This window comes from Nerophis lumbriciformis, linkage group LG11 (genome assembly GCF_033978685.3).
Source record: "Nerophis lumbriciformis linkage group LG11, RoL_Nlum_v2.1, whole genome shotgun sequence".
NCBI classification, from domain to species: Eukaryota; Metazoa; Chordata; class Actinopteri; order Syngnathiformes; family Syngnathidae; genus Nerophis; species Nerophis lumbriciformis.
In genome coordinates, this window is record NC_084558.2 from 6776210 (window position 1) to 6803727 (window position 27518).

Below are 27518 nucleotides of genomic sequence, written 5' to 3' on the forward strand. Positions count from 1 at the left end.
AATGCATTAATGGAATGATGGAGACCACGGACTGTCCCACGGAGGGAGATCCTTTGAAAAGAGGAGAGGATGGCTTTGAGACAGGATCAGCACCGCCGGCAACGGAACTAAAAAGAGGCTGCAAGGAAGTCCTTGGTCTTTCTAAACACACCAAATGGAGGACAGCCGTCTTCTTCCTTTCCTTGTTCCTCTGCCTGACCGTGGTCTTCGCCTTCTCGTTCATCATTCCCTGTCCTGTCAGACCACAGTATCGTGTCTCCTGGAACCTGACTTTCTTCGATGCAGGTGTGTACTTTTGGATTCAGCGTCGTTGTTTGGCATTTAATCTTCTTTTCCGCTGCAGAAACATACGACTTTTTAGCATTTGAGGACGCGAACAAAGACAAGGTGGCGGACGTCATGTTTGTTGTCAAAGGCAACCAAGCCAGTATTAACAATACATGTGCCAATGCAGGTAAGATGAAATTCCCTAATCGCACAACATTATGGCTTTTTTGGTAGTCATGACTCACACAGAAGCTGTCCCTGTGTGCTCTAGGTCTACCCTCACCATGTGTGTTCATGCTGGCAGTGGATGGGACAAACGGACAAACCCTGTGGGAGCGTCCACTGGAGCCTGACTTCCACTGGGCCCAGTGTGGGATGGACAAAAACAGTGAAAGGAAGTGGGATTGTCTGCTGTCGCATGCAAACACACTGTCAGCGCTGGACAAATCTAAAGGTAGGAGTGTCCACAATAACGTACTTTGACATGACTTAGATTAACTTTTTTTCTTTTTATTGACTGTACAGGTAATGTTTTAGAATGGGCTGTCACATTTAACACATTAACTCATGCAATTAATCACAAAAACATTTATTATTCATTTATAAATACAGAATAATCACGTAATTTATTTTGTCTGCAAATTGTCTTTTGCCTGAACCGAGGAAGGTTACCTGAAAGGTGGTGCGGGTTGTTTTTCTGGTCAGTGATCAGGTCAATGCATACGTCAGTGTAAAGATGAGTAGGGAGACTCCACTGGTAGATTTCACTTCAAAATAAACCCTGACAGGACTTTAGATAAAACTTACCAAGTTGTGAGCAAAAAAAAATTTGTAGTACATTAAAAAATGTTCCTCTGTGACATCTTGAAAATAAAATTGCTTTTGCGTCAAAATATTTTTTGGTTAATTAGAAATATTCAAAAAAGTAATTTACTGCGATTAATCATGATTAATCAAAATTAAGAACTGATTAAATGGGCTGTTAGCAAGTTCCCTACAGTTAGATTTTTCAAAGCAAAAAATATAACAAGAACATCACCGAGCTTATGTTACCATTGGTGGTTTAACAGAACACATGTTTTAAAAGTGTCTATATTTTTCACAATTACTAAGTTTATGTAATAAACATTTTACCTGCCCGAAAAATATGATTGTTTACGGCAGTGGTCCCCAACCTTTTTGTAACTGTGGACCGGTCAACGCTTGAAAATTTGTACCACGGACCGGGGGGGTATGGTATTTTTTTAATTGTTTTGTTTTTTTGTCATAAAAAAATACAATCATGCGTGCTTACGGACTGTATCCCTGCAGACTGTATTGATATATATTGATATATAATGTAGGAACCAGAAATATTAATAACCGAAAGAAACAACCCTTTTGTGCGAATGAGTGTAAATGGGGGAGGGAGGTTTTTTGGGTTGGTGCACTAATTGTAAGAGTATCTTGTGTTTTTTATGTTGATTTAATAAAATTTTCTTGTGCGGTCCCCAACCACCGATCCACGGACCGGTGGTTGGGGACCACTGGTTTACGGCAGTCACATTGAGCACATGCACAAAAGCTGTCCAAGAGAAGCAATGAACAAGTTAATCCGATTTAAAAAATAAAATAAAATAAAATTATATATATATATATATATATATATATATATATATATATATATATATATATATATAATGTCAGCACTAGTTTTAAATAACTTTTTTTTTTAAACATTTTTACCTGTAATACAAGTGTAAAAAGAAGTTAACCACCATATGACAAAACTGAAGAAGCAAATTAAAATAAGTCACCCTTGGTGTTTCACATTGCCTGTTATGTTATACAAGTGTAAAAATAAGTTAATTGTTTTATGATGAAACTAAAATGAAGTGAAATAACCCGCCGTGATAGTGGATGACAATGGTTTAGGAAGTGAACTCATTGCATCACACTAACAATGTCTTGTCTAGGTTTGTAACAATATACAGTATTAATGATAACTGCAGTAGTGAATGAATAATGGGTTCTCACTTCTGTGTGAGAGCTTTGAGTATCTAGATGATAGAAAAGCGCTATATAAATCTAATCCATTATTATTATTATTATTATTATTATTAAAACTCCCGACGGTTAGTATTACTTTTTTAGATTAAAATGATGGAAAAACCGTAATTGATGACTGCACTTTAATAAACTCACAGACTGACTGGTTAGTGCCATTTCAGTAGCTTGAATGCTAACATGAAAACGAGAGACAATAATGCCTTTCCCTATTAAGAAATGACACAGTGTACCTCAATTTAAACTTAAATTACCGGTAACACATTTTTGTCTTAGCAACTAAGATATTCAATTGCACACATTGAATCTACAAGCTGTGCTCTCTTGGAACAGAGTGATCGATGTATACTCGGAGGAACATGACACAGAAGTGTTATACGGTGCGTTTAAGGACAGCTGATCAGAGTAGGATGCCACAACGCCCACCAGAAATAATATATAATATTAATTGATTTTATTTGCCACGCACATTTCATTAAAAAAAAAAAAATGCTACAGTACAAACCAATATTTAAAACAATGAAGGCTTATCCATTAAAACAGATACAATACTAAGACTAAAACCCTATCAGTGAAGCACAAGAAACACAAACCATGCAAAATAGTGGGTTTTCTAACTGTATTTATTTTACTTATTTAAAAAAAATAAAAATAACTTGGTCAAAAGATTTCAGTGTGTATAATTACTTTTTGAGCACATTTAATCACACTAACATGCAGTACAGAACAAAGGACCATGAGGATTATTTTTTAGAATACTGCTATATTTTAGGTTCTATGGAAAAGTGGTGTTGAAACCTGATAGTTGTACAGTAATGACATCATAGACAGAAATCCCAACTTTATGTTTCTCAATAATAAGACAACATTCAACAATATCGCGATTATAATAACCGTGATCATTTTGGTCACAATAACTGTAATATGAAGTTTTCATATTGTTACATCTCTAGTCTTGTCATATAAACAGGATAATGTCCAAATGGGCAGAACTATTTCTGTCATTAGAATATGTGCTTAGTTCATGACTGATTATTCCAATCAAACAAGTTGTACAGTAATTGGTGTTGTTTTATCTCGATTATTGCAACATTATTTGGTCATGTGTTGCAAAGAAAGACATTCAAAAGCTCTAACTTACTCAAAACAAGGCTGCATGACTGGCACCGAAATATCCTACTAAAGCTCTAACTTACTCAAAACAAGGCTGCATGACTGGCACCGAAATATCCTACTTAGGCTAGTATTGACAGCATGCATCAAAAATACAAAAAACAATTCCTATTATTGTAGAATGATGCCAAAAATGTAAGAATCTAGAATATTATATGTTTGTAACAGTCACAGCCACTCTGCAAGACACCAGACTAATAGAGACAGTATTATCAGAAGCAAGAACAGCAAAACTGTTATACGGGGCTGCTTCCCATTGGAATAGGTTGCCCTGTTATTAAAGGAGTCCAATTATGTCAAATTAAACAAGCTTAAAAAGATACTCAAGTCAGTGGTTTCTTTTTTTATTATTTATTTTAAATATAAACTGTTTTTAAAGTATACAATTTTATATGCATATCCTTTTTTCTTGAGTGTCTTTTCTATGTATTGAGTTTTTGTTTTCGATGCAGTTATTGTCTTGTGTGATGTACCCCAGGAAGACGAGTAGGTAGTTACTGTATACAGTAGCACCTAATGGGCCTCCATTTTATACAAATAAATAATAGAATATAAAATTACAAAGATTATAAAGTACAATAAAATGACTTACAATTTGATGCATGACGGACGCGCATTGTCTTTAAGCAAGCTTCATGCATTGCGCTTTTTAACGTTACCTGTAAATAAAGTTGGATGGATGGTGCAGAATCCGAAGTATTTATCACTTCTTGTAGACGACAAATACTTTGGATTATCTTAGAAGACGTTTCGCCTCTCATCCAAAGCAGGCTTCATCAGTTCATGCTAACAGACTTAGTTAGGACAAGTCTCGTCTGGGGGCCTGGTGCAGGATTCAAAGTGTTTATACCCTCACTGTGTTATCAAGGTCTGTGCGCATGAACGTCTTCTACGACAAAATGAAGTTCTGAACATATATAATATATTATATAATAACATTCACAGGTTCGTGCCTCTTACTTATTGTTTCTGCAGCCATATTGTACTGAGCAGACAGTACAGATATGTGTGTACTACTTACTTAATTCTGTGGTTACCATCACGTTTTACTTTATTACACTCACTTGTAAACGTGTCTGTTGCGCAAATCTCGTCAGGTGAGATCAAGTGGCAGTGGTCGCCGCCTCTCGGTCTGCATAGCAGTTTGCCGGTGCTCAGCGTGCCTGATGTGGACGGGGATAAGGTCAGCGATGTCGCCTTAGTGGCCTCCATGCAGGTAAAGAATATACACAACATTTGGTGCAGTCAGGTGCACAACCCAATGAAAGTCATCCCACACTCATGTATATAATATAACAATATCTTCATTACTGTGGTTGCAATACGCTTACCTTTTTGAGCATTTACATAAGCACTGAGGATGTATGTAAACATCTGCAGGATCAGCTGGTTTTCCTCTCAGGGAAGACAGGTGTCCAAATTGGGTCTACAGTGGCACTGAACACAACAGAAACAACCAGCCATCTTTTGCATTACACTGGGGAGGGTGCCTACTATCTGCTGTTACAAAAAGGTTAGAATTGTGTGTTACTTTAAAACTGTCTGAAATACACAGAGGCCTACAAGATGTTATTATTTTATCTGTTATATTTTAATGTCTGCATCTTATGCTTTAAAACCTAATAAAACCTAATAATAATACAAGCGATGGTAAATATACAAGCTTATAAGAAATGGGAACTATAGTAATTTTAATCAACATTTAAAATTCTTCCTAATGGTCTTGATAATGTTTTGGAGATGCTTTGGTGTATATTTAATGTAAATTTTGCTCCACAGTCAGGTTTATAACCCGTTTTTGAAGTTAATTGGTAGAGGCATTCCCAGATTGCAAATGAAACCACGCCCCACGTTCTCCAAAAGTATCATCTTTTAAAAATGTATACTGTTTAAATATGTATCGTAAAGTCGTCAGCACTGTATCTTTTCCAGACACTGTTAAAAATAAGATTCATAAACATTATATAGAGTCACCCGGTACAACATAAGTACACTAGCACACTCGCCCATCTCGGCATAAAAAAAGATGCTTTTAGCATCATTTATGTCACTGCATGTTGCACGTCAGTAATGTGCATACCAAGATTAGATGCAAATAATACTTCACGCGTGGCAAGACAACAAAGAACAAAAATCCAAAATATACATTTAACTTATAATTTGATGCTGGACATAAATCATTATAGATAAGCGCAAATTAGCAAAAAAGCTAATTTGTTTAGCTATCAGACGCTATTTACTAAACAAACAGCTGTCTTTCCGACTAATTATATCAGAACATCAGTAAACAGTAAAAAAAAAGATCTGTAAAAGCCATTAATGCGTCAAATATATCCTTAGACTCACATCGTCACTGACTTCTGAGTCAAGCAAGCCTTAGCTAAATCGGAAGCAAAAGTGACACTTTCAAAGTAAAATATTTTCAGAATTCTGTGCATAAAAAGGGAGGATTCTCAACAGGTATCAGCAAATCTATTGGTGATGGAGCAAATGTATCCCGCATACAAATTAATGTTTGTAAAACACTGCCCTTGTTAATGTGGTTTGCATTGCATCATGCTGAGAGCTGTTTCTCCTACTTTGGTCAGACACTGGCTTGTATGGACTGGCACTGTGGAGGATAGCAGCCAGAGCAAAAGCTGGCATGGAGGTGGGCCTCAAGAAAGATAAACACCTGGAGAGACTGGCCACGGCCACATCTGGACTGGTAACAGTTTATCAGTAAGGCACCTCCAAAACCACCATGACATCACTTCTGCACCAAAGTCACCTTTGCTTGATTGTATGCCGCAGCTCTGACTCGTTGAGGCGTGTGGTGAGAACAGGCGAGGCGGATTCCTCCAACCTCCTGTTGGTTACAGGCGACGAGGTAGTGTTGATAGATGGCAAGACATTACAGCGCCTGTGGATTTTTAATACAACATCAGTCTTCAGGTAATTGTCATCTGTATGTGATTGATTATGCACCTGCATGTCTCCTAAATCCAATTCACTCACATTCATTTGAATTGAATTCAAATTGCAAACAGGAGGTAGAATGTCGATCTAAATTGTGAATTCCATTCATATATACAGGTAAAAGCCAGTAAATTAGAATATTTTGAAAAACTTGATTTATTTCAGTAATTGCATTCAAAAGGTGTAACTTGTACATTATATTTATTCATTGCACACAGACTGATGCATTCAAATGTTTATTTCATTTAATTTTGATGATTTGAAGTGGCAACAAATGAAAATACAAAATTCCGTGTGTCACAAAATTAGAATATTGTGTAAGGCTAATACAAAAAAGGGATTTTTAGAAATGTTGGCCAACTGAAAAGTATGAAAATGAAAAATATGAGCATGTACAATACTCAATACTTGGTTGGAGCTCCTTTTGCCTCAATTACTGCATTAATGCGGCGTGGCATGGAGTCGATGAGTTTCTGGCACTGCTCAGGTGTTATGAGAGCCCAGGTTGCTCTGATAGTGGCCTTCAACTCTTCTGCGTTTTTGGGTCTGGCATTCTGCATCTTCCTTTTCACAATACCCCACAGATTTTCTATGGGGCTAAGGTCAGGGGAGTTGGCGGGCCAATTTAGAACAGAAATACCATGGTCCGTAAACCAGGCACGGGTAGATTTTGCGCTGTGTGCAGGTGCCAAGTCCTGTTGGAACTTGAAATCTCCATCTCCATAGAGCAGGTCAGCAGCAGGAAGCATGAAGTGCTCTAAAACTTGCTGGTAGACGGCTGCGTTGACCCTGGATCTCAGGAAACAGAGTGGACCGACACCAGCAGATGACATGGCACCCCAAACCATCACTGATGGTGGAAACTTTACACTAGACTTCAGGCAACATGGATCCTGTGCCTCTCCTGTCTTCCTCCAGACTCTGGGACCTCGATTTCCAAAGGAAATGCAAAATTTGCATGGTTGGGTGATGGTTTGGGGTGCCATGTCATCTGCTGGTGTCGGTCCACTCTGTTTCCTGAGATCCAGGGTCAACGCAGCCGTCTACCAGCAAGTTTTAGAGCACTTCATGCTTCCTGCTGCTGACCTGCTCTATGGAGATGGAGATTTCAAGTTCCAACAGGACTTGGCGCCTGCACACAGCGCAAAATCTACCCGTGCCTGGTTTACAGACCATGGTATTTCTGTTCTAAATTGGCCCGCCAACTCCCCTGACCTTAGCCCCATAGAAAATCTGTGGGGTATTGTGAAAAGGAAGATGCAGAATGCCAGACCCAAAAACGCAGAAGAGTTGAAGGCCACTATCAGAGCAACCTGGGCTCTCATAACACCTGAGCAGTGCCAGAAACTCATCGACTCCATGCCACGCCGCATTAACGCAGTAATTGAGGCAAAAGGAGCTCCAACCAAGTATTGAGTATTGTACATTATCATAATTTTCATTTTCATACTTTTCAGTTGGCCAACATTTCTAAAAATCCCTTTTTTGTATTAGCCTTAAGTAATATTCTAATTTTGTGACACACGGAATTTTGTATTTTCATTTGTTGCCACTTCAAATCATCAAAATTAAATGAAATAAACATTTGAATGCATCAGTCTGTGTGCAATGAATAAATATAATGTACAAGTTACACCTTTTGAATGCAATTACTGAAATAAATCAAGTTTTTCAAAATATTCTAATTTACTGGCTTTTACCTGTATGTATGTATGTATGTATATATATATATATATATATATATATATATATATATATATATATATATATATATATATATATATATATATATATGTGTGTATGTATATATATATGTATATGTATATATATATATATATATATATATATATATATATATATATATATGCGCGTGTGTGTGCAACATAATGTAGACATTATAGTTTAATTATTGCAAATGTTTTTTCAGTTATTAAGAATAAAAAATATAAAACAGATGAATTATAACTTTAAAGTTATGGTGAAATAGTACTTACCGTATTTTTCGGACTATAAGTCGCAGTTTTTTTCATAGTTTGGCCGGGCTCCAGTGCGACTTATACATGTTTTTTTCCTTCTTTATTATGCATTTTTGGCAGGTGCGACTTATACTCCGAAAAATACGGTAATTTCCCAGAATATTTACTTTATCCAATAATTCTAAATGGAGGGAATTTGTGGTTAATTGTAGTGTTTGTAAAATATTTTCAGTTTTTAAGTCAACATTAGAGTTAAACATTGAACTCTAATTGTAATACATTTAATTTCCATTTCCTGTAATTCTAATTTAAGATTCTGTGGGTTGGCGCTAATATTATTGCAATTCTCCCAGTGAATTGAATTTGAATTCCAAATCTGAAATTTTGCACTAGTCTCTTATACATCTACATAAAAGGAAAACATTGTTATTAAAATATCTCAAGCATTTATACAAGCATAATAAAAACACCTTGACAGTGTCAATAAAAAATGAGTTATTATCTTAGTGTTGGACAAGTTATATGCTCAAAACATCCACTAGATGTCACTGTTTGGGTGTATACTACTGTAGTCTGTTTAAAGTCCATTTTGTAGTTTTACAACCTGCTGAACATGTTTTTACGGTAAAGTTTATTAAGCTAATGTCTTTTCCCTTCATCAGGGAGCCTTCCTTTGGCCACTTCGACAAAGATGGCGTGCTCGACGTTGTGCTTGAGGAGGACATGCGTGATGGCTTCAACAACACCAGGAGGGTAAGTCGACACTTTGGTACAGGACAATAAAATGCCGGACAAACAGATTTAAGAACACTTTCTACCCGAGAGCAATAGTGTCGCTGAACACCGCATAAATAAATGATAAATGGGTTGTACTTGTATAGCGCTTTTCTACCTTCAAGGTACTCAAAGCGCTTTGACACTACTTCCACATTTACCCATTCACACACACATTCACACACTGATGGAGGGAGCTGCCATGCAAGGCGAAAAGAATGATTGTGCATGTGAGCTGTGTGCTTGGTATTTTATGTATTGTTTTTATCTATTTATCTTAGTACCATGTTCTTATGTTTTTTATGTGTCATGAATTTGCACTAAATCAGTTTGCTTCCAATTTTGTTGTACAATGTACAATGACAATAAAGATCTATTCTATTCTATTCTGGTAATCCTTAAAATCAAATCATTGCGCTAATCATGTTGTGCACACAGGTGTTGATCCTCAACGGCAACACCGGTGACGTATTGTGGAAAGTCGACCTTCTGGCCAGTCCCAACTCGCCTGGACCCGCCTCCATATACACCACTAACTCTATCTCCGTCTTTGTCTTCTGGGGGCTGCTGCCCTCTGAGGAAAACTCATCTGTAAGTCCACACATACAAAAAGCAAATCTTAAGACCGCTTGAGATCTGATGTTTTCCTTCAGGTACCATTCAGTGGTGACCGTCGATCTTACATGCTGCATCCTCTCTATTCTAACCTTCTCCTGGAGTCTGAAAACGTGATGGACCACATTGTTGCGTTCAAAGGTATTTTGTGTTTTCACGGTGGACATTAAGAGTCTGCGCTTTATTTAGGATCAGTTCATATTTAGCATCTTCATAGCGAAGTTAGTCCATTAACAGTGGTTAGATAAGGCCACAAGAGGGTGGAGTATCTCTTTTAGACAGTTGGTATTTAGAATCCTGTATTGACGTAAATATAAAAGTGTATTTTTCCCCTTAAAACGGTCTAAAAGTGTGTCCTGTATATTCATATACATATGGACTGTCTACTAAATGTCTAATCTAACAACAGTTCATTTTGTGACTGTTTTCTACATAGCTAAGTTGATGGAACGAGGGCGCCACGCCGCCTTCATCCTACTGACAGGTCCTGAGACCAGCGACAGGGAAGGCGCCATAGTTCTCAGCAAATGGAAGCTAAAGCATGATGTGCCTGAGAGTAAGGTGCGCTCGATCATCAGCGAGGACCCCCCAACCGATGACGACATCAAGAATGCCTTCAACAGGCTCCGATTCAGCGACAATTAAAGTAGCTTTCAGTCCATGACTTTCTTTTGTAAACTATCAAGTATGCTTGCTCTTGCATTTGCATAGACACACATTCTAGATCATGTTTGTCCAAAGATCTGCTGTTGTCCCTCCTGCTGCTGACAAACCCATCATGACTTGGTTGTGTTTTGTCTATCTTGCACTTTCTCACAACAATGCAATGCTGTTTATTTTCTTGGTCTTATGACCTCAAAAGCTGGATTGTTATGTAGAGCTATGCAATTATTTTATAGCACTGGTGCTTTAAAGTAGCAAAGTGGTCATTTACGGCATTTTTAATACTAGAACGGCCTTAAGAATAATGCGGTCAAATATTTGAACCTGTGCACTGTGTCATGTTACAAGTATTGAAGGCCGTTTTTGCAGTGTGGGAATTTGATTTATATTTTTTATTCATATCCATAAGACTTAAAAAATAGTTTTTTTTAATATTATATTTAAAATGTGTTTCTTTTACGTATACTTTTTCAGTTTGATCCCTATTAAATCGAGTTTAAAACAATGTATGGGACTCTATACTTCAACAAGAGTAGTGGCTGTTCAGAGCTTTATTTTTATTTAAATAAATAAATGATAAATGGGTTGTACTTGTATAGCGCTTTTCTACCTTCAAGGTACTCAAAGCGCTTTGACACTACCTCCACCTTTACCCATTCACACACTGATGGAGGGAGCTGCCATGCAAGGCGCTAACCAGCACCCATCAGGAGCAAGGGTGAAGTGTCTTGCTCAGGACACAACGGACATGACAAGGTTGGTACTAGGTGGGGATTGAACCAGGGACCCTCGGGTCGCGCACGGCCATTCTTCCACTGCGCCACGCCGTCCCTAAGTCAATATTTATCATTGAATCTGAATGTTTTTTGTTTAATCTGTATTTTACCAGTTTTGGGGAAGCTCACATTTTTTGTCACTATAGGGTCAATGTGAGTGATATAAGGATTAAATATATATATATATATATATATATATATATATATATATATATATATATATAAATAGATAGATGCTCTGGGTGCATCTCAATCTTGCAGGAAAAAAATGTAATTTCAAGAGTGGAATTCAGTCTAAATGGAGAAAAAAAAAAAATATATATATATATATATACTGTACATATATGTATGTGTGTGTTCCACAAATTCCTATGGATTTGATTGTTTTATTGTTTTAACGTACAAATATGTACATGTACTAAGCATTTTATTTGAACAAAAAATGTTTGGAATATGTTATTACAGGGGTGTCGCTACTTTTTACAACAAGGTTCACATACTAAAAAGTGGCAAGGGCCATTTTTAAATATTCTTATTTAAATTATAAAAACACATTACATATGTGTAAAGACAAAACTTAGTGGCAGCTTTGTGTATAGGTGACAAAGTACTATTATTACACAGGTAAAAAAAGCAACAGTAAAACTTAAACAGCAAAAAGGTAGAAAAAGAAGCTGACATTTTAATACTAATAATTAATAACACAAATCCAACCCTAAATTGTGTCTTTAGATACTGTATGTCCTTTTTTTATGAATTAAAACAAATCAAAATGGCTTGGGCGTTTCAGTATGAAACCCCTGGTGGAAGAAGTTTGGACACGCCTGAGTTCTTAGTATCAAATTTGTACCTTTCTGGTCGCATTACATAACAAATGTTTGCTCTTTGTTTTACGTTAACGTTATATTTTGTACTTTTTTTTTTACGTTAACATTATATTTTGTACAATATGCGTCGGACCAACCAACTACAGCTGCAGGCCCCGCCTTGGACACCCGTGTTAATATGTGTTTTTTTTTTTTTTTGCATGGTCAGATTGTTCTCAAATTTTGAAAGACATGCAACTGTATACAAGACAGGCAATTTCCTGTCAAAATAGAAAGAACGAATCCGTTTGGTAAGAAAGATGACGTGCTTACTAATGCACATCATTTCCAGGCTTTCGAGGGCTACATAAAACGATGTTGAGTTTGACACATGTCAATTAAAGGCTGAGGAAGTTTTTGCAATATTCCCATTTTAATTTTTTTTTAAATTTTACGATAGATTACTAATTTGTTTTATTAGCTCCGAGCTAAACTGCCTAAAGCCACGCCTCAACCCTGGTTGAATGACGTCACTCGGGCTGCCAGGCGCGTATGTAGAAGAGCAGAGAGAAAATGGAAAAAAGACAGGCTGCATGTGTCCTTTGCCATTTTTAAAGAAAGCCTGTTTTCCTTTCAGATGACTGTAAAAGCAGAAATGAATATATATCTATCTCAGATTATATCTTCTAACTGTAACAACCCCAGAGTTCTGTTTAAAACTATTAACACTGTCATTGATGCTCCCAAATCTGCTGGTTTTGATGCTTCTTTTGAATTCTGTGAAAATTGTCTCCATTTTTTCACTGACAAAATTGTGTCAACTAGAGCCAGTCTATCTCAGCCTTCATATGACCCTTCTGTTCCCCTGCATTTCTCTTCTGTTTTCCATCAGTTTGAGCCGGTGTCCTTTTCTTTTTTAAGTGACACAGTTAGTCATATGAAGCCCTCTGGTTCTCCTGCAGATGCCCTCCCACCTCGCCTGTTTAAGGAGGTACTTGCTACTATTGGATCAAGTGTCCTTAACATTATCAATAGTAGCCTCTCTTCTGGAATAGTTCCAGTAGAGTTTAAACATGCAGTGGTACGACCTCTACTTAAAAAACCCAGCCTCGACCCCTCTCTCCTCTCTAACTTCAGACCTATCTCTAATCTTCCATACATTTCCAAAATATTAGAGAAGGTTGTCTACAGTCAGTTGCTGCCCTTCTTAGAGGATAATGGTATCACTGAGCTGTTCCAGTCCGGTTTTAAAGCCCTCCACAGCACAGAGTCAGCGCTTCTAAAAGTTTTTAACGATATCCTCCTGTCCACTGATTCTGGTAAATATGTTGTCCTGGTGCTTTTAGATCTGTCTGCTGCGTTCGACACCGTCGACCACGCCACCTTAATCACTCGTCTTGAGAACTGTGTGGGCATTAAGGGCGCCGCCCTCAACTGGTTCCGGTCGTACCTAACCGACAGGAGTTTTTGTGTAAAAGTAGACAGTTTTATGTCGTCCACAGCTCCTTTACCACATGGGGTCCCCCAGGGCTCAATCCTTGCCCCAATTTTATTTGCGCTTTACCTTCTCCCCCTTGGTTCTATTTTTAGGAAGTACAGTATTGCATTTCATTTTTATGCCGATGATTGCCAGATTTATTTTCCCATGGCACAAAATAACACGGTTCAACGTCTTATTGACTGCTTGCACGACATCAAAGTCTGGCTTTCAGCTAACTTCCTGAGCCTAAATGAAGATAAAACAGAAGTTATGTTGTTCGGTCCAAGTCGCTCTCCCTCCCCCAACGTTGACCTCGGCACTCTGACCCCGTATCTCAGCGACTCTGTCACAAACCTGGGGGTAAAGTTTGACTCAGATTTTAAATTCGAAAAACAAATCAGCAGCGTCGTTCAAAAAAGCTTTTATCAATTACGCCAAATAGCGAAAGTGAAACCGCTTCTATCAAGACATGATCTTGAGAAATTAATCCACGCTTTTATCTCGACTCGTCTTGATTATTGTAATGCCCTGTATGTAGGCATTAGCCAGGCCTCCCTCGCCCGCCTGCAGCTCGTGCAGAACTCTGCTGCTCGTCTGCTAACACAGACCCGCAGACGTGAGCACATCACCCCTATTTTAGCGTCCCTTCACTGGCTCCCTGTGCGTTACCGAATACATTTTAAACTCCTTTTATTTGTTTTTAAATGTCTAAACAACCTCGCGCCAACCTATCTCTCCGACCTCCTTCAGCCTTACTGCCCCACCCGATCCTTAAGATCAGCCGATCAGCTGCTGTTGACGGTCCCCGACACAAGGCTGAAGCTTAGAGGTGACAGAGCTTTCGCCGTTGCTGCTCCCAAGCTCTGGAACGACCTACCCCTGAGTGTTAGACAAGCCTCCTCTCTTCCTGTTTTTAAATCTCTCTTAAAAACATACTTTTATTCCATGGCTTTTAACACTGAGTGATATCCATCCTGCAATGGCGCCCCATAATACACCTGCTGTGATCCTGTTTTTATGTTTTTATTAATTCTATTTTAATTATTTATTTTTTATCGTGTTCTGTTTGTGTTGTGTTGTGTTTGCTCGGTACTCGTTTTATCTTTTAACCTGCTCATTGTACAGCACTTTGGCTACCCCTGTGGTAAATTTTAAATGTGCTCTATAAATAAAGTTGATTTGATTTGGTTTGATTTGATTAAACTCAAAAAGAAATATGATAAATATATAATATTTAATGTGTATAAAAATAAAATGTTTTTGCCGCCCTCTGGTGTTGTAAAAGGTTACTGCACCAGTATCCTCGAACAGCACCTGCTGCTGCGCATGCGCGGTGGATTTGACGCCTGGTTCAATGTTGTGTGCATGTGGGAGTCAGTCACGTACAACTGTGCCAGCGCAGTAAGAGATATGACGTGGGTTATTTATTCACCATGATGACAGTCTTACTTGATTAGATTCTAGAACGTTCCCTTCAAACGGTTGTGGATAAGATTTAGTGTAAAATTAAAGTCAACTTTTATCAGTTACTATGTACACCCTGCGTGACGCGTTCAAGTACAGACATGAGTTGATGATTGATAACAAAACACTTCCGCATTATGACGTCTGTGTGTGACAAAAGGCTTTAAAACACCCAAACACAAAAAAATGGGTTCAAATTAAAGCTCCCCGCGATGTACCGACGTCAACAAACTCTAAACGGACTAGCGGGTGCCGATAAAGCCGAAACTGGTGTCAATGTGACCTTTTTGCGCCCGCCATATCGTTAACGTTACACTGCACGGCCGCAGTGGTGCGTTCACGGGAGCGCGCGTTATCACTTGAACGTCACACTTTCAATTCAACAGCTATAAAGTCACTCCGAGCTTCTCATTGCTACAGCGCCAAGGTAACGCCTGTATTTCATTTTTTAATCATACATATCACGATATTATGATGATTAATGATAGCATTCAACAAAACCGTGCATTTTGAAGACATAATGCTGACATTTTTCGGGCTTTCGCTTTCATATTATTTCATTTCATTTCACCTATTAATTTAAGTCCGTTTGATTTCAGTTGAATTGTATTAAATTACATATAAAAATTAAAGCTGCAAGCAGCGTTGTTCGGGCCCGCGTATTTGGCAGGTGCTAGTCCTAAGTGTCCCAATACTTTTGTCTACTTTTAGTCTGAAGTGTCCCAAGACTTTTGTCTAGTGTACCTACCTTGTCTGCATTGTGTGGGCACGTTGGTGCTTGCTGCTTTTGAGCAGCCATCTTAAAAAAACAGCACCGCAGGAGCATCAGTGCAGCGGGTCTTTGAAGGGTCATAAAATCAAAACCGGAGCAGGTATCACAACTCTTTCACCAACTTTTAATCATAAGGGTTCAATCTCTCTCCTGTGTTAGTTTGAAGCCGAAACAACAAACGCGCTCAGAGGAGATAATGTTTGAAGAAAGGGGACGGGTTTTTACAAAAATGTTGTGTTGAAGGGGGAATAGCAAACTTCCTGTATATTTTTGCTGGGGGTTGTCAATTTATGAAATGTAGGTCTAAGTGAGACCTACATAGAGGTTTTTGTTTCATCTCTCTTCGACCTTCCCAGTGGGAGTTACAGGCAGTTTTGTAAGATTTTTCATCGGAGGAGCAGTTTTTTGTGCGTTTTATAAAAAAATTGCTGTAGAGCACAATTTTTAAATTTGGGGTTAGGTTTTTTCATTAGATCACAGTTTTAGCCAGTCCTGATGTGTGTGTTCAGTTTGGTGAGTTTTGAAGCATGTTAAGGGGGTCAAATTACAGCTCAAAGAGGCAAAAGTGACTGTTTTTAGTACTTTTTTGTCTTGAAGGGGGAATTGCCAACTTCCTGTTGATTTTAGCCCGAGAATGTACCATTATGAAAGTTAGGTCTGAGTCAGACCTACATAGAGGTTTTTGTTTCATGTCTTTCCGACCTTCCTAGTGGGAGTTACAGGCAGTCTAGTTTTTTTTTTCCTAGGGGGCGCTAGAGCGCAATTTTGATTTTTGCGGTTCAGTTTTTTTATTAAAAGACAATTTTCGCAGGTCCTGATGGGTGGGTCAAATATGGTGAGTTTTGAAGCATGTTAAGTGGGTCAAATTAGTGCTCAAAGAGGCGGCGGAAGAATAATAAAGAATAAAGAATAAAACGAACGAATAACAATAGGTCCTTATGTCCCATTGCATAAGGACTCCCTGTGGGAGTCTTTTTGCAATGGGCCATTGCGGGCCCTAATAATTGACATTGTTTGTTATTGATATATCAAGTCGCTCATTTCACTGTCAATAAACAGGAAGCCATTTGTCCTATTTTGACAATCCTTCATGTAGGTACCAGGATGACACATTTATGTACATTATGTATAGCTATAAGGACTATTACAAACTTAACCAGTGCCAAACTTAGTCTAGATGCTTGGATTATTGCTCATCGGGTTATTTCTGCTATAACTGCAGGTGTCAGAATTCTTAGCACCTCTGCCAATATTTGCTACTTGTGACAGAATTCCTAAACAAAAATGGCTGAGGACATTCAAAGGAAACTGGAAAATTACCGCACAGCTCCATTTGATGCAAGGTTCCCCAACCAGAACCAGACCAGGAACTGCTGGTCCAACTATCTGGGTGAGTCTGGGTCAAGGTCACAAGTTCTACACTTTTGGAATAAATCATCTATATATCCGCAACACGTTGTCATCCATTCAGTCACATTATGTTTTTAAATGACATACTGTATCCTCAGATGGACTTCTTGCTCCTAAAACCTGGATTGCAGTCACACATGCTTTCAGGAATACTATTACTGTATTGTGCTTGATCTATTCATAGATTACCACCGCTGCCGGAAAGCTCTCGATGCAAAGGGTGTGGACACAGCCCCGTGTGACTGGTACCAAAGGGTCTACAAATCCCTCTGCCCCATCTCCTGGGTAAATAAAACATTTTTCCTCCTACTTTACAGTCAGGGTAATCATATTGGACATTAGTAAACTTGCAGTTTAATGATGCAACTAGAGATGCGCGGTTTGCGGACACAACCGCGGAGTCCGCGGATTATCCGCGGATCGGGCGGATGAAATTTAAAAAAAAAAGATTTTATCCGCTCGCGGGCCGGGTCGGGCGGATTAATTAGATTTTTTTTTTGTTTTTTTTTTGCGGGTGGCAGTTAAACCAATTCGGAAATATATATACATAGTTAAATGTTGTTACCCACATACGAAAAACGAGCAGGCACCTGCTGCATATGCCACAACAGAAGAAAAAAAAAGAAAAGAGATGGACACTTTTACGGAGCGGAGAAGGGACGCCTCGCCGGGGTCCGGGACCGAGGCCGTAGCTGAGGCGATCCGCGAGAAGGGCCCGACGCACGTCCAGGGTCACTACCGCGCCCACCGCACCGACACCCCGCCTCGTCCGCTTTCGCCGCGGCCGGCGTCACGCGCAGCAGGTAAGCAGCTTACCTGCCCGCCACCCCCGTGGCCGGGGGCTCGTAACATGGGTCACTCCGCGCGCTCCGCCCGCGCAGCTTACCTGCTTGCCACCCCTGTTGCCGGGGGCGCGTAACAGTACTCCGCGCGCAGTGCGCTCACGAAAGGGGTGGGGCTCACCCTGGTTGATATAGAGAGCAGGACGGTGGCCATGGAATTTCATTTAAGGTTTGTGATAAACCATCAAACTCATTCGTTAAAAGGACTCTATAGTAATATAAAGCGAATTTTTCTGGACATTATCATGCAAGAAAAGTTTATTTTTGGGATCGCGATCACCGCGTAATGATTTTTAAAGGTTGCATACATTATTAACTGTCCCATGTGATCAGCCAGTGCGATTGGAAGTCCATGCTCAATTATTGCCTCCGTAAATAAAACTTCGGCATTTATCACATCCAAAGAATCTGTTTGGGCGACGAAAAACGTTGAAAGTTTTCCACTTGTATCGCTAGCAACGGCATTAGACTTGTGTTTTTTTGTCCCAACGTGGTCTTTTACATCGCTAATTCCTCCATGTCCGATCGAAAAATCTTGTCTGCACAAGGTGCAATTCGCGTAGTTTTCACCCTTTTTTTTTATTTTTATTAATATTAGATATATAACAACGGGCGGATGGCGGGCGGGTGCAGTTCTGATCAAACGTTACATCGGGTGGATGGCGGATGGTTGACGACTTTCTGACGCGGTTGCGGATGAAATAAATTGCCTATCCGCGCATCTCTAGATGCAACCAAAAGTGCACATTTGGTAAGTTCAGAACCATCCAAAAAATAGCAAGCGTTTCATATAAAATATAAATAAAAGTTCACAAAATGTGGACTTGCATGCTTTATCACAAAACACTGAGCTAAAGAGAGGACTGAAACAACATCACAGTGTATAACAGCTACAAACTAATTCGCCAACCGAGGGGCTATAAGTAGTATAAACTATATGTATGCTTAATTCTCAAGGGGTACATTTTTATTTTTAAATATTTTATCGTGAAAAACATTTTATGGATATTTAAAAAAATATTAAATATACTCTTTTAGCAACAAAATGTATGAAGGTTACATATAGTTTGATGCATTATTTCTTATTTGAATTGAAAAATGTACCTTTATAATTTTAATTCATGGTTACAAAGATGTATTTGTTTAGTTATTAATAACTTGTATCTTTAACTGGTATTTTTGAATTATTTGAAGACAAATGTACTTCAAACCTGTGTATTAGGTTTTCAGGCTCAACGTTTTAAAACTTTTGTAATAAGTTTTTCTTTAAATAAACATGTACCGGTATCCTTAAAACAAAAGACACACACACGCACACAAAGTAGTTTTATAAAATGTACCATTACAACACTTATCACTTTAAGAAATGTTTTAGAATCAGCCAGTTTTAAGGGTATTTTCTAAAATGCTACAAAGCTTCAAACATGTGGCTTTTAAAAAAACACTTTACTGTTACAGTACAATTTAAGGAATTGTATTGCCATACCACAATCATACTTGACACCTTTGATGAAAATGGCATTTTAATGAAACAAAAAAATGTGCCACCGAAAAACGTTTTAAGGGTAATTGTTCATAGTTTTAATAATAATCAAAAGGTTTTTTTGTTCAAAGTAGATTTTTTTTATTGAAACATTTTCCTTTTCTTAGCATAACCTCAAAGGAGGAAGCAAACAGGCCCCATACTCGCTCCAAGCAGTACATGCACGACATCGCGTGTAGCTCCAAAATAGCTGTACATAATGATTATGTACAAATTTTACAAAAATCTGCCCCCAAAAATGAAAATAAACTTAAGTTTTAATGGTTCATTTTTCATATAAAAACATTAGAAAAATAACTCACATACACTTAATATAATCAAATGCCATTGTTTAACAATCCCCATGTTATAATACTATTACACTGTTTGTTTAATGTACATGTGTATTTCTTGCAGTGAAGAAAATACAGTAGTACCTCAACTTAAGAGTATTTTGAGATAAGAGCTGACTTTCGACTAATTGCTATGCTTTAAGTTACAAGCAAAAATTTGAGTTACAAGCATCCTCGTTATTAGTTGGTGTAGCAAATGTCACAGTGAACCCCAAAAGTTTCGGTCTTAAATGATAGCATGAGCTTATAGATAGAGATCGATACAACTGTTTTTCCAAACAATGGAAGGAAGAAAGTGAGTGTGAAGCCCACGTTGATTTGAGATGCAAGTGTTTTGAGTTAAGAGCTCAATCACAGAACCAATTAAGCTTGTAAGTTGAGGTCCTACTGTACATGAAATTGTTCAAACTGAAATATACTGTACCTTGAACTCTGAACGATGTCCCTCAGATCCAGAAATGGGACGACCAGAGAGAGGCGGGAACGTTCCCAGGAAAAATCTGAATAAACAGGTTTAAAGTTCCCAAGCTTCCTGATAAATGTAATGGTAAAGTGACTTAGTGTAAGAGCGTGTAGCTCTAAATAACACAAGCACTGAATGCTCATTCCTTCCAAACGCCATTCTACTGTCCAATGCAGCCTATAATAAAGATCTATCAAGTCTACACTTGTTGGCTGGCCTTCATGATAGATGAGAACACTACAGACCGTGTACAGTATATACACATTTTATTCTTTAAAAGAACCCTACATTTAATATACAGGTTTGAACAAGATTATAAAAATAAATGGAATTTTCCCCAAAAAACAATAACGATCACCCCATGCTGACTGACGTCGTCACACAACTTTTTTTAAAACACAGTACAAGAAGTGATCATTTGTGAGTTTGTTGTGTTTTCGCTGAATACATCTTTTAGTCCATATTCCTTGAAATGTTTTGCACGACAACAAAAAAGTGTCCCGTTGTAAAATGCTCAATTTGAGGTAAAGTTAGAGTAGAAGACGCCTTTCTATTGAAAATCCTCATCGTTGACGTTGCGTCGTTTCAATAAAAAGGTCACTTGGGGTTGAACTACTAAGCTAAAGCTACATTTAGATTTGGAAAACTAAACGCCACAAAGATACTTTTGTGGAGCCAAATATGAATATGCCAAAGATAAACATAGGGTATCCCTGGTTTTATATCAACTCTTAATAGCTGGAAAGAAGTGCCTGCATAGCCTTGTATTTGGTTATCAGTGGATTCACTTGTTAATCGACATTATTACACAGTAAATGTTATTATTACATGTATGTATTTACACGCCACGGGCAGCAAATATGTGCAGCACAAGTCACAATTAGCAGTTCCAGATAAGTACAGTACAGGCACGGTAATAAGGCCGGTAGAATACAGCCTGACAGTTGTTGTTTTTTTCATCCCGGCACTAAAATGTACGAGGGAGTTATCCAACCATAAAGTGGAATATAGTGCGCGTGTGTGTGTGTGTGTGTGTGAAGCAAACCTACTGTGATCAGTGCAAAAACGTGCATGTCACTGCATCGGAGTCTTTATAATAAAAAGGTAGGTTTCCACCCACCAGAGGCATAAAGTGACGTCCATCAGTACCTCCTCTGTCCGTGTTTCCCAACGTCGGTCATGCAGGTTTTTGGCCGAAGAGCTTTAAAAAAAAAAAAAAAAACAAGAAAGAAAGCAGACAAATATTTACAGTAGCTAGCGAGAGTAAAAATATGTTTTTGATGCTCACCTGGGTCTGCTGTCTGCTTGCTCTTGTTGTGATGGATTATCTGGTTCTCATTGGTCATCTTCACATCCTGGTCCTCCACGAAGTTACTGCAACAATATATTATTAAATAGTATTATACAAGTATTTTTTTTTTAAAACACAGCAAGGAGGAAGTGTAAAGACAAATTGAAGCAAACAAAAGGGAGAGAGGGAGGTGGTAACCAGCATAGTCGCAACATTTAAAAGGGCGACTGGGGACTGACTACACGTTGTCAGTACGAGGCGTGACCACACGGGGGTGCTCTAATACTCACTGTTGGAAGTGTCTACTGCCATGGGGGCTAAGGTAAAGAAGAGGACAGCCTGGTTTATGCTCAACTTCACCACACTCGAAAAATAGTCCTCTCTTTACTGTATGTGCCTTCAATGAAAGTATTTCTTATTGTTTTGTTGAGTTTAAAAAAACGCCTGGATATCCAAGTGTAGTGGGGTCATTATTTACTCAACTGATAGATACTCCGATTATTTTTTTTCTTTTAATTTTTTTGTTTAGGCACTACAGTAATTAAAAAAAAAAAGTTCCATTGATAATGACCAAACTTACTACTTAATTTCCTGTAATGATTAATACACTTATATCAAACACATTATATTTTCTATTTTAAAATATAATTATAAAGGTTAGTTATTAAATTGTAAAAGTATTAATATTTTAGATGTATATGAGATATTTTTAGACGTATAAAGTTTTTAATTGAATTTTTTTTTAAATGCATCCGAAACTATGTTTTCTTGTTTTATGAATAAATTAACTGCATTAATAAACTGCTAATTTTAACAACTATTTTAGACCACCACCCAATGTAGCATTGATAATTACCAAAATTACTACTTAAATTCCTGTAATGATTTATACAGCAAAATTAAACAAAATTATATTTTTAATATAAACATAATTACAGGTAAAAGCCAGTAAATTAGAATATTTTGAAAAACTTGATTTATTTCAGTAATTGCATTCAAAAGGTGTAACTTGTACATTATATTTATTCATTGCACACAGACTGATGCATTCAAATGTTTATTTCATTTAATTTTGATGATTTGAAGTGGCAACAAATGAAAATCTAAAATTCCGTGTGTCACAAAATTAGAATATTACTTAAGGCTAATACAAAAAAGGGATTTTTAGAAATGTTGGCCAACTGAAAAGTATGAAAATGAAAAATATGAGCATGTACAATACTCAATACTTGGTTGGAGCTCCTTTTGCCTCAATTACTGCGTTAATGCGGCGTGGCATGGAGTCGATGAGTTTCTGGCACTGCTCAGGTGTTATGAGAGCCCAGGTTGCTCTGATAGTGGCCTTCAACTCTTCTGCGTTTTTGGGTCTGGCATTCTGCAGCTTCCTTTTCACAATACCCCACATATTTTCTATGGGGCTAAGGTCAGGGCAGTTGGCGGGCCAATTTAGAACAGAAATAACATGGTCCGTAAACCAGGCACGGGTAGATTTTGCGCTGTGTGCAGGCGCCAAGTCCTGTTGGAACTTGAAATCTCCATCTCCATAGAGCAGGTCAGCAGCAGGAAGCATGAAGTGCTCTAAAACTTGCTGGTAGACGGCTGCGTTGACCCTGGATCTCAGGAAACAGAGTGGACCGACACCAGCAGATGACATGGCACCCCAAACCATCACTGATGGTGGAAACTTTACACTAGACTTCAGGCAACGTGGATCCTGTGCCTCTCCTGTCTTCCTCCAGACTCTGGGACCTCGATTTCCAAAGGAAATGCAAAATTTGCATGGTTGGGTGATGGTTTGGGGTGCCATGTCATCTGCTGGTGTCGGTCCACTCTGTTTCCTGAGATCCAGGGTCAACGCAGCCGTCTACCAGCAAGTTTTAGAGCACTTCATGCTTCCTGCTGCTGACCTGCTCTATGGAGATGGAGATTTCAAGTTCCAACAGGACTTGGCGCCTGCACACAGCGCAAAATCTACCCGTGCCTGGTTTACGGACCATGGTATTTCTGTTCTAAATTGGCCCGCCAACTCCCCTGACCTTAGCCCCATAGAAAATCTGTGGGGTATTGTGAAAAGGAAGATGCAGAATGCCAGACCCAAAAACGCAGAAGAGTTGAAGGCCACTATCAGAGCAACCTGGGCTCTAATAACACCTGAGCAGTGCCAGAAACTCATCGACTCCATGCCACGCCGCATTAACGCAGTAATTGAGGCAAAAGGAGCTCCAACCAAGTATTGAGTATTGTACATGCTCATATTTTTCATTTTCATACTTTTCAGTTGGCCAACATTTCTAAAAATCCCTTTTTTGTATTAGCCTTAAGTAATATTCTAATTTTGTGACACACGGAATTTTGGATTTTCATTTGTTGCCACTTCAAATCATCAAAATTAAATGAAATAAACATTTGAATGCATCAGTCTGTGTGCAATGAATAAATATAATGTACAAGTTACACCTTTTGAATGCAATTACTGAAATAAATCAAGTTTTTCAAAATATTCTAATTTACTGGCTTTTACCTGTATTACTGTTGGTTAGGGCTGTGAATCTTTCTGCACCACACGATTCGATTAGATTCAGAATCGATATTCGATTCTAAATCAATACTTTTTTGTAATGACTTTGGGTGCCAGTTTTATAATTACTACAATTCTCCATAAAACAGATAAACAGCGCTGAAAAAAATAATATATTACTTAAAAGAAAAATTGTTTTGTTTAAAAAAAAAAGGCTACCCAAACATCTAATAAAGTCAAATACAAATAAGGCAACAAGAAAGTAAATCTGTACAGCAGGTTTGGGCATCTACATCAACAATATGATTTGCCTGAGTGGCGGGACATGGCATTATTAAATTATATGTATATATATATATATACTTTTTTTAAATTGATTTTTGATACGTTTTAATCAATTAAGACTAGTTAGAAATAAGAATGAGAATAATTCGAAAATACAATTTTTTGACACCCCTACTGTTCGTTATTAAATAGTAAATCATTTTAACATTTAATAAAAATAAAAAAAATCTTCCAAAAATATTAGTTTTCTTGTTTTTACAAATACATTTATTAAGCACTGCATTTGTTTTATTTCCCACAAATAATGATACCTGCAATTATAACAAAATATTATCCATTTGATATAGTCTATATTGTATTACATTATCTATAGGAGATGTATCAGTAAGAATTATAAAACTTATGTTAAAGAACAGTGTCCATCACAGCCCGACTTACTGAGATGCCCGATTCATTTGTAAATGTGCCGCATTTGCTACACCATTGCACAAACATAACAACTTCCTGTCGTGCTACTACATTACAATGACTTTAAGTCATGAAAAATACTACAAAAATAACAACATATGTGCATTTAAAGTATTTATCCATCCATCCATCCATTTTCTACCGCTTATTCCCTTTGGGGTCGCGGGGGGCGCTGGAGCCTATCTCAGCTACAATCGGGCGGAAGGCGGGGTACACCCTGGACAAGTCGCCACCTCATCGCAGGGCCAACACAGATAGACAGACAACATTCACACTCACATCCACACACTAGGGCCAATTTAGTGTTGCCAATCAACTTATCCCCAGGTGCATGTCTTTGGAGGTGGGAGGAAGCCGGAGTACCCGGAGGGAACCCACGCAGTCACGGGGAGGACATGCAAACTCCACACAGAAAGATCCCGAGCTCGGGATTGAACCCAAGACTACTCAGGACCTTCGTATTGTGAGGCAGATGCACTAACCCCTCTGCCACCGTGAAGCCCCATTTAAAGTATTTAGATAATGAAAATTATAACAAAAAAAATAATCGACCACTTTCTATTAGCAATACACGTTTAATACAAGTTTATTTAGTTACGGCAATGTAACGACCAATATGTCACCCAGAGTCAAAGCGAAGACGAAAAAGATGTGGATAGATAAAAGTTATTTCAATTTTTAAAGTATAGCTGTCGAATATTATCAGAATACTTCCGCAAACTGTTTTTTCCCCCTAATGCCTATACAGTATTTAAAGGTGCCATATGTAATAATTTCATGTCAAGTCATCATTAAATGACCCTGATATGTCAAAAGGTATTAATAAATCATGTTCTTTTCGAATACCTTTATAACTGATAAAGGTAGTTCAGCCGGATATGCTCATTTCAAAATTAGATTTACAGCCCCGAAATATTGTTATTGTTTTCAATTCGATGCCCCGACATCTACCGTTTGACCAATTAGAAAGTCTGTGAGTGTGTCACAAGGTATTAATAAATCATGTTCTTTTTGAATACCTTTATAACTGATAAAGGTAGTTCAGCCGGATATGATCATTTCAAAATTAGATTTACAGCCCCGAAATATTGTTATTGTTTTCAGTTCGATGCCCCGCCATCTACCGTTTGACCAATTAGAAAGTCTGTGAGTGTGTCACAAGGTATTAATAAATCATGTTCTTTTCGAATACCTTTATAACTGATAAAGGTAGTTCAGCCGGATATGCTCATTTCAAAATTAGATTTACAGCCCCGAAATATTGTTATTGTTTTCAATTCGATGCCCCGCCATCTACCGTTTGACCAATTAGAAAGTCTGTGAGTGTGTCACATCCGGGTTGCCAGTTACGCACCGCCCTCTTCGTCGAGCTGCTGCCACTGGTAAAGTTACTAAACATGTCAGACCTTAGTAAATCTAAAAGGCGTCGTTACAATTCTCAACTTATTCATGACAAAACCAGGAACAAAACGAAGATTTGTATCGGCCTTTGAAAGATGGAGACGATTGAAGGCGGAGAAGATTTTTTCATCTGACGCCAAACCTGCTAGTGTCCTCCTTGATTTATGTTTTCTTATTACTTGTAATAAATGGAAATGAACATTTTGTATGTAAGCTATATTGTCCAATAAAGTCTATGATACTAACAAAGCTAGTATGTTCGTGCAATGAATGCTTAGGAGCGAAGCACCATCACACTAGTGTAGCTTAGCATGCTAGCCCGGTCACTGACACATCGACATATAGGCTAATGGCGGAAATATATACCCGTTAGCCTGTATGTCGATGTGTATTCCAACTGACAGGGCAACATATATTTTGGACAAATAAAACCTACGTGGACATGTGAAGTGTCTGTGCCTATTTCGTTCTCAATATGGATATGCTGAGGAAATGTGTTCCAACATTAGCACGGTTAATTGCGGTTTCTGGTACTGTATGTGCATCACGCACATATGGGGTGGTATTTGCTTGGCACAATATAATGCATTACATGTAATAATGTTCTACTTAGTGTATTGACATGGTAATGGGCTATAGGATTTATGCGTAACATGTTTTGGGTCATAGAATCGCACTCTGCACTGAAAGATGGGGATGTGCGTACATGGAAGAGAATGCAGTGCGTCAGGTTGGATGCAACATGGAGTTACGCTGAACGAAATGTGGCGGTAATTTTACTTTTGGCCTTGGCTTGGCATAAAAGTAGGCCTACGCGATATATAATATATATTATTATATATAATTGTTTCGATGGTGGTCCGTGCGGTCAAACTAGACATTATAGCAGGGTAATTAATGCCAACAATGTGTCCCGACTACCGACGAGAATATTGCTGCATTACTTTACAAATACATTTGGCTAACCGACATCAGTAAAATGTGGCATAATTACTTAGTAAACCATCTTGCAAGAAGCATAAACAAGAGCAACCTACAGCGTAGGACTCGTCGATTGCCATTTGAAGTTCTTTGGAGTAGGATTCGGATTCGGCTGCGTATCTGGCAACCTCAGTCATGGAGAGTGGGAGGGGACTACAGAATTTTGACCGTGATTGCAGTACCATTTATGGCCACATTACTACATATGGCACCT

At 38.2% G+C, this 27518-nt stretch overlaps 3 protein-coding genes across 6 annotated transcripts in view; 2 read left to right on the forward strand and 1 right to left on the reverse strand.

Annotated features, from left to right (window-relative positions):
• The first annotated feature begins 14 nt into the window (after window positions 1–14).
• On the forward strand, window positions 15–10977 carry fam234a (family with sequence similarity 234 member A). Its single transcript, XM_061967556.2, has 11 exons — window positions 15–285; window positions 344–454; window positions 539–721; window positions 4584–4702; window positions 4867–4999; window positions 6075–6207; window positions 6280–6420; window positions 9083–9173; window positions 9633–9785; window positions 9848–9950; window positions 10246–10977. The coding sequence occupies exons 1-11, from the start codon at window positions 15–17 to the stop codon at window positions 10452–10454; spliced, it is 1647 nt and encodes a 548-aa protein (XP_061823540.1). The 3' UTR covers window positions 10455–10977.
• Window positions 10978–15186: 4209 nt separating this feature from the next.
• On the forward strand, window positions 15187–20562 carry cox6b1 (cytochrome c oxidase subunit 6B1). Of its 2 annotated transcripts, none has more exons than XM_061967550.2 (4): window positions 15187–15425; window positions 16993–17160; window positions 17365–17465; window positions 20348–20562. In XM_061967550.2, the coding sequence occupies exons 2-4, from the start codon at window positions 17055–17057 to the stop codon at window positions 20399–20401; spliced, it is 261 nt and encodes an 86-aa protein (XP_061823534.1). In that variant the 5' UTR covers window positions 15187–15425; window positions 16993–17054; the 3' UTR covers window positions 20402–20562. The 2 variants fall into 2 exon arrangements, with proteins under 2 accessions (XP_061823534.1, XP_061823533.1); XM_061967549.2 differs by having other exon boundaries at window positions 15190–15425; window positions 17040–17160.
• Window positions 20563–20609: 47 nt separating this feature from the next.
• The window catches only part of katnip (katanin interacting protein), a 32801-nt gene continuing 25892 nt past the window's right edge, over window positions 20610–27518 (reverse strand). For 2 of the 3 annotated variants that reach the window (XM_061967535.1, XM_061967534.1), the window contains exons 27-29: window positions 21942–21968; window positions 21649–21734; window positions 20610–21561 (exon numbers count right to left, since the gene is read on the reverse strand). In XM_061967535.1, coding sequence (XP_061823519.1) covers window positions 21503–21561; window positions 21649–21734; window positions 21942–21968 — 172 coding nt within the window. In that variant the 3' untranslated portion in view covers window positions 20610–21502. The remainder of the gene's footprint in view (window positions 21562–21648; window positions 21735–21941; window positions 21969–27518) is intronic. The other variant, XM_061967536.1, reaches the window with a different exon arrangement.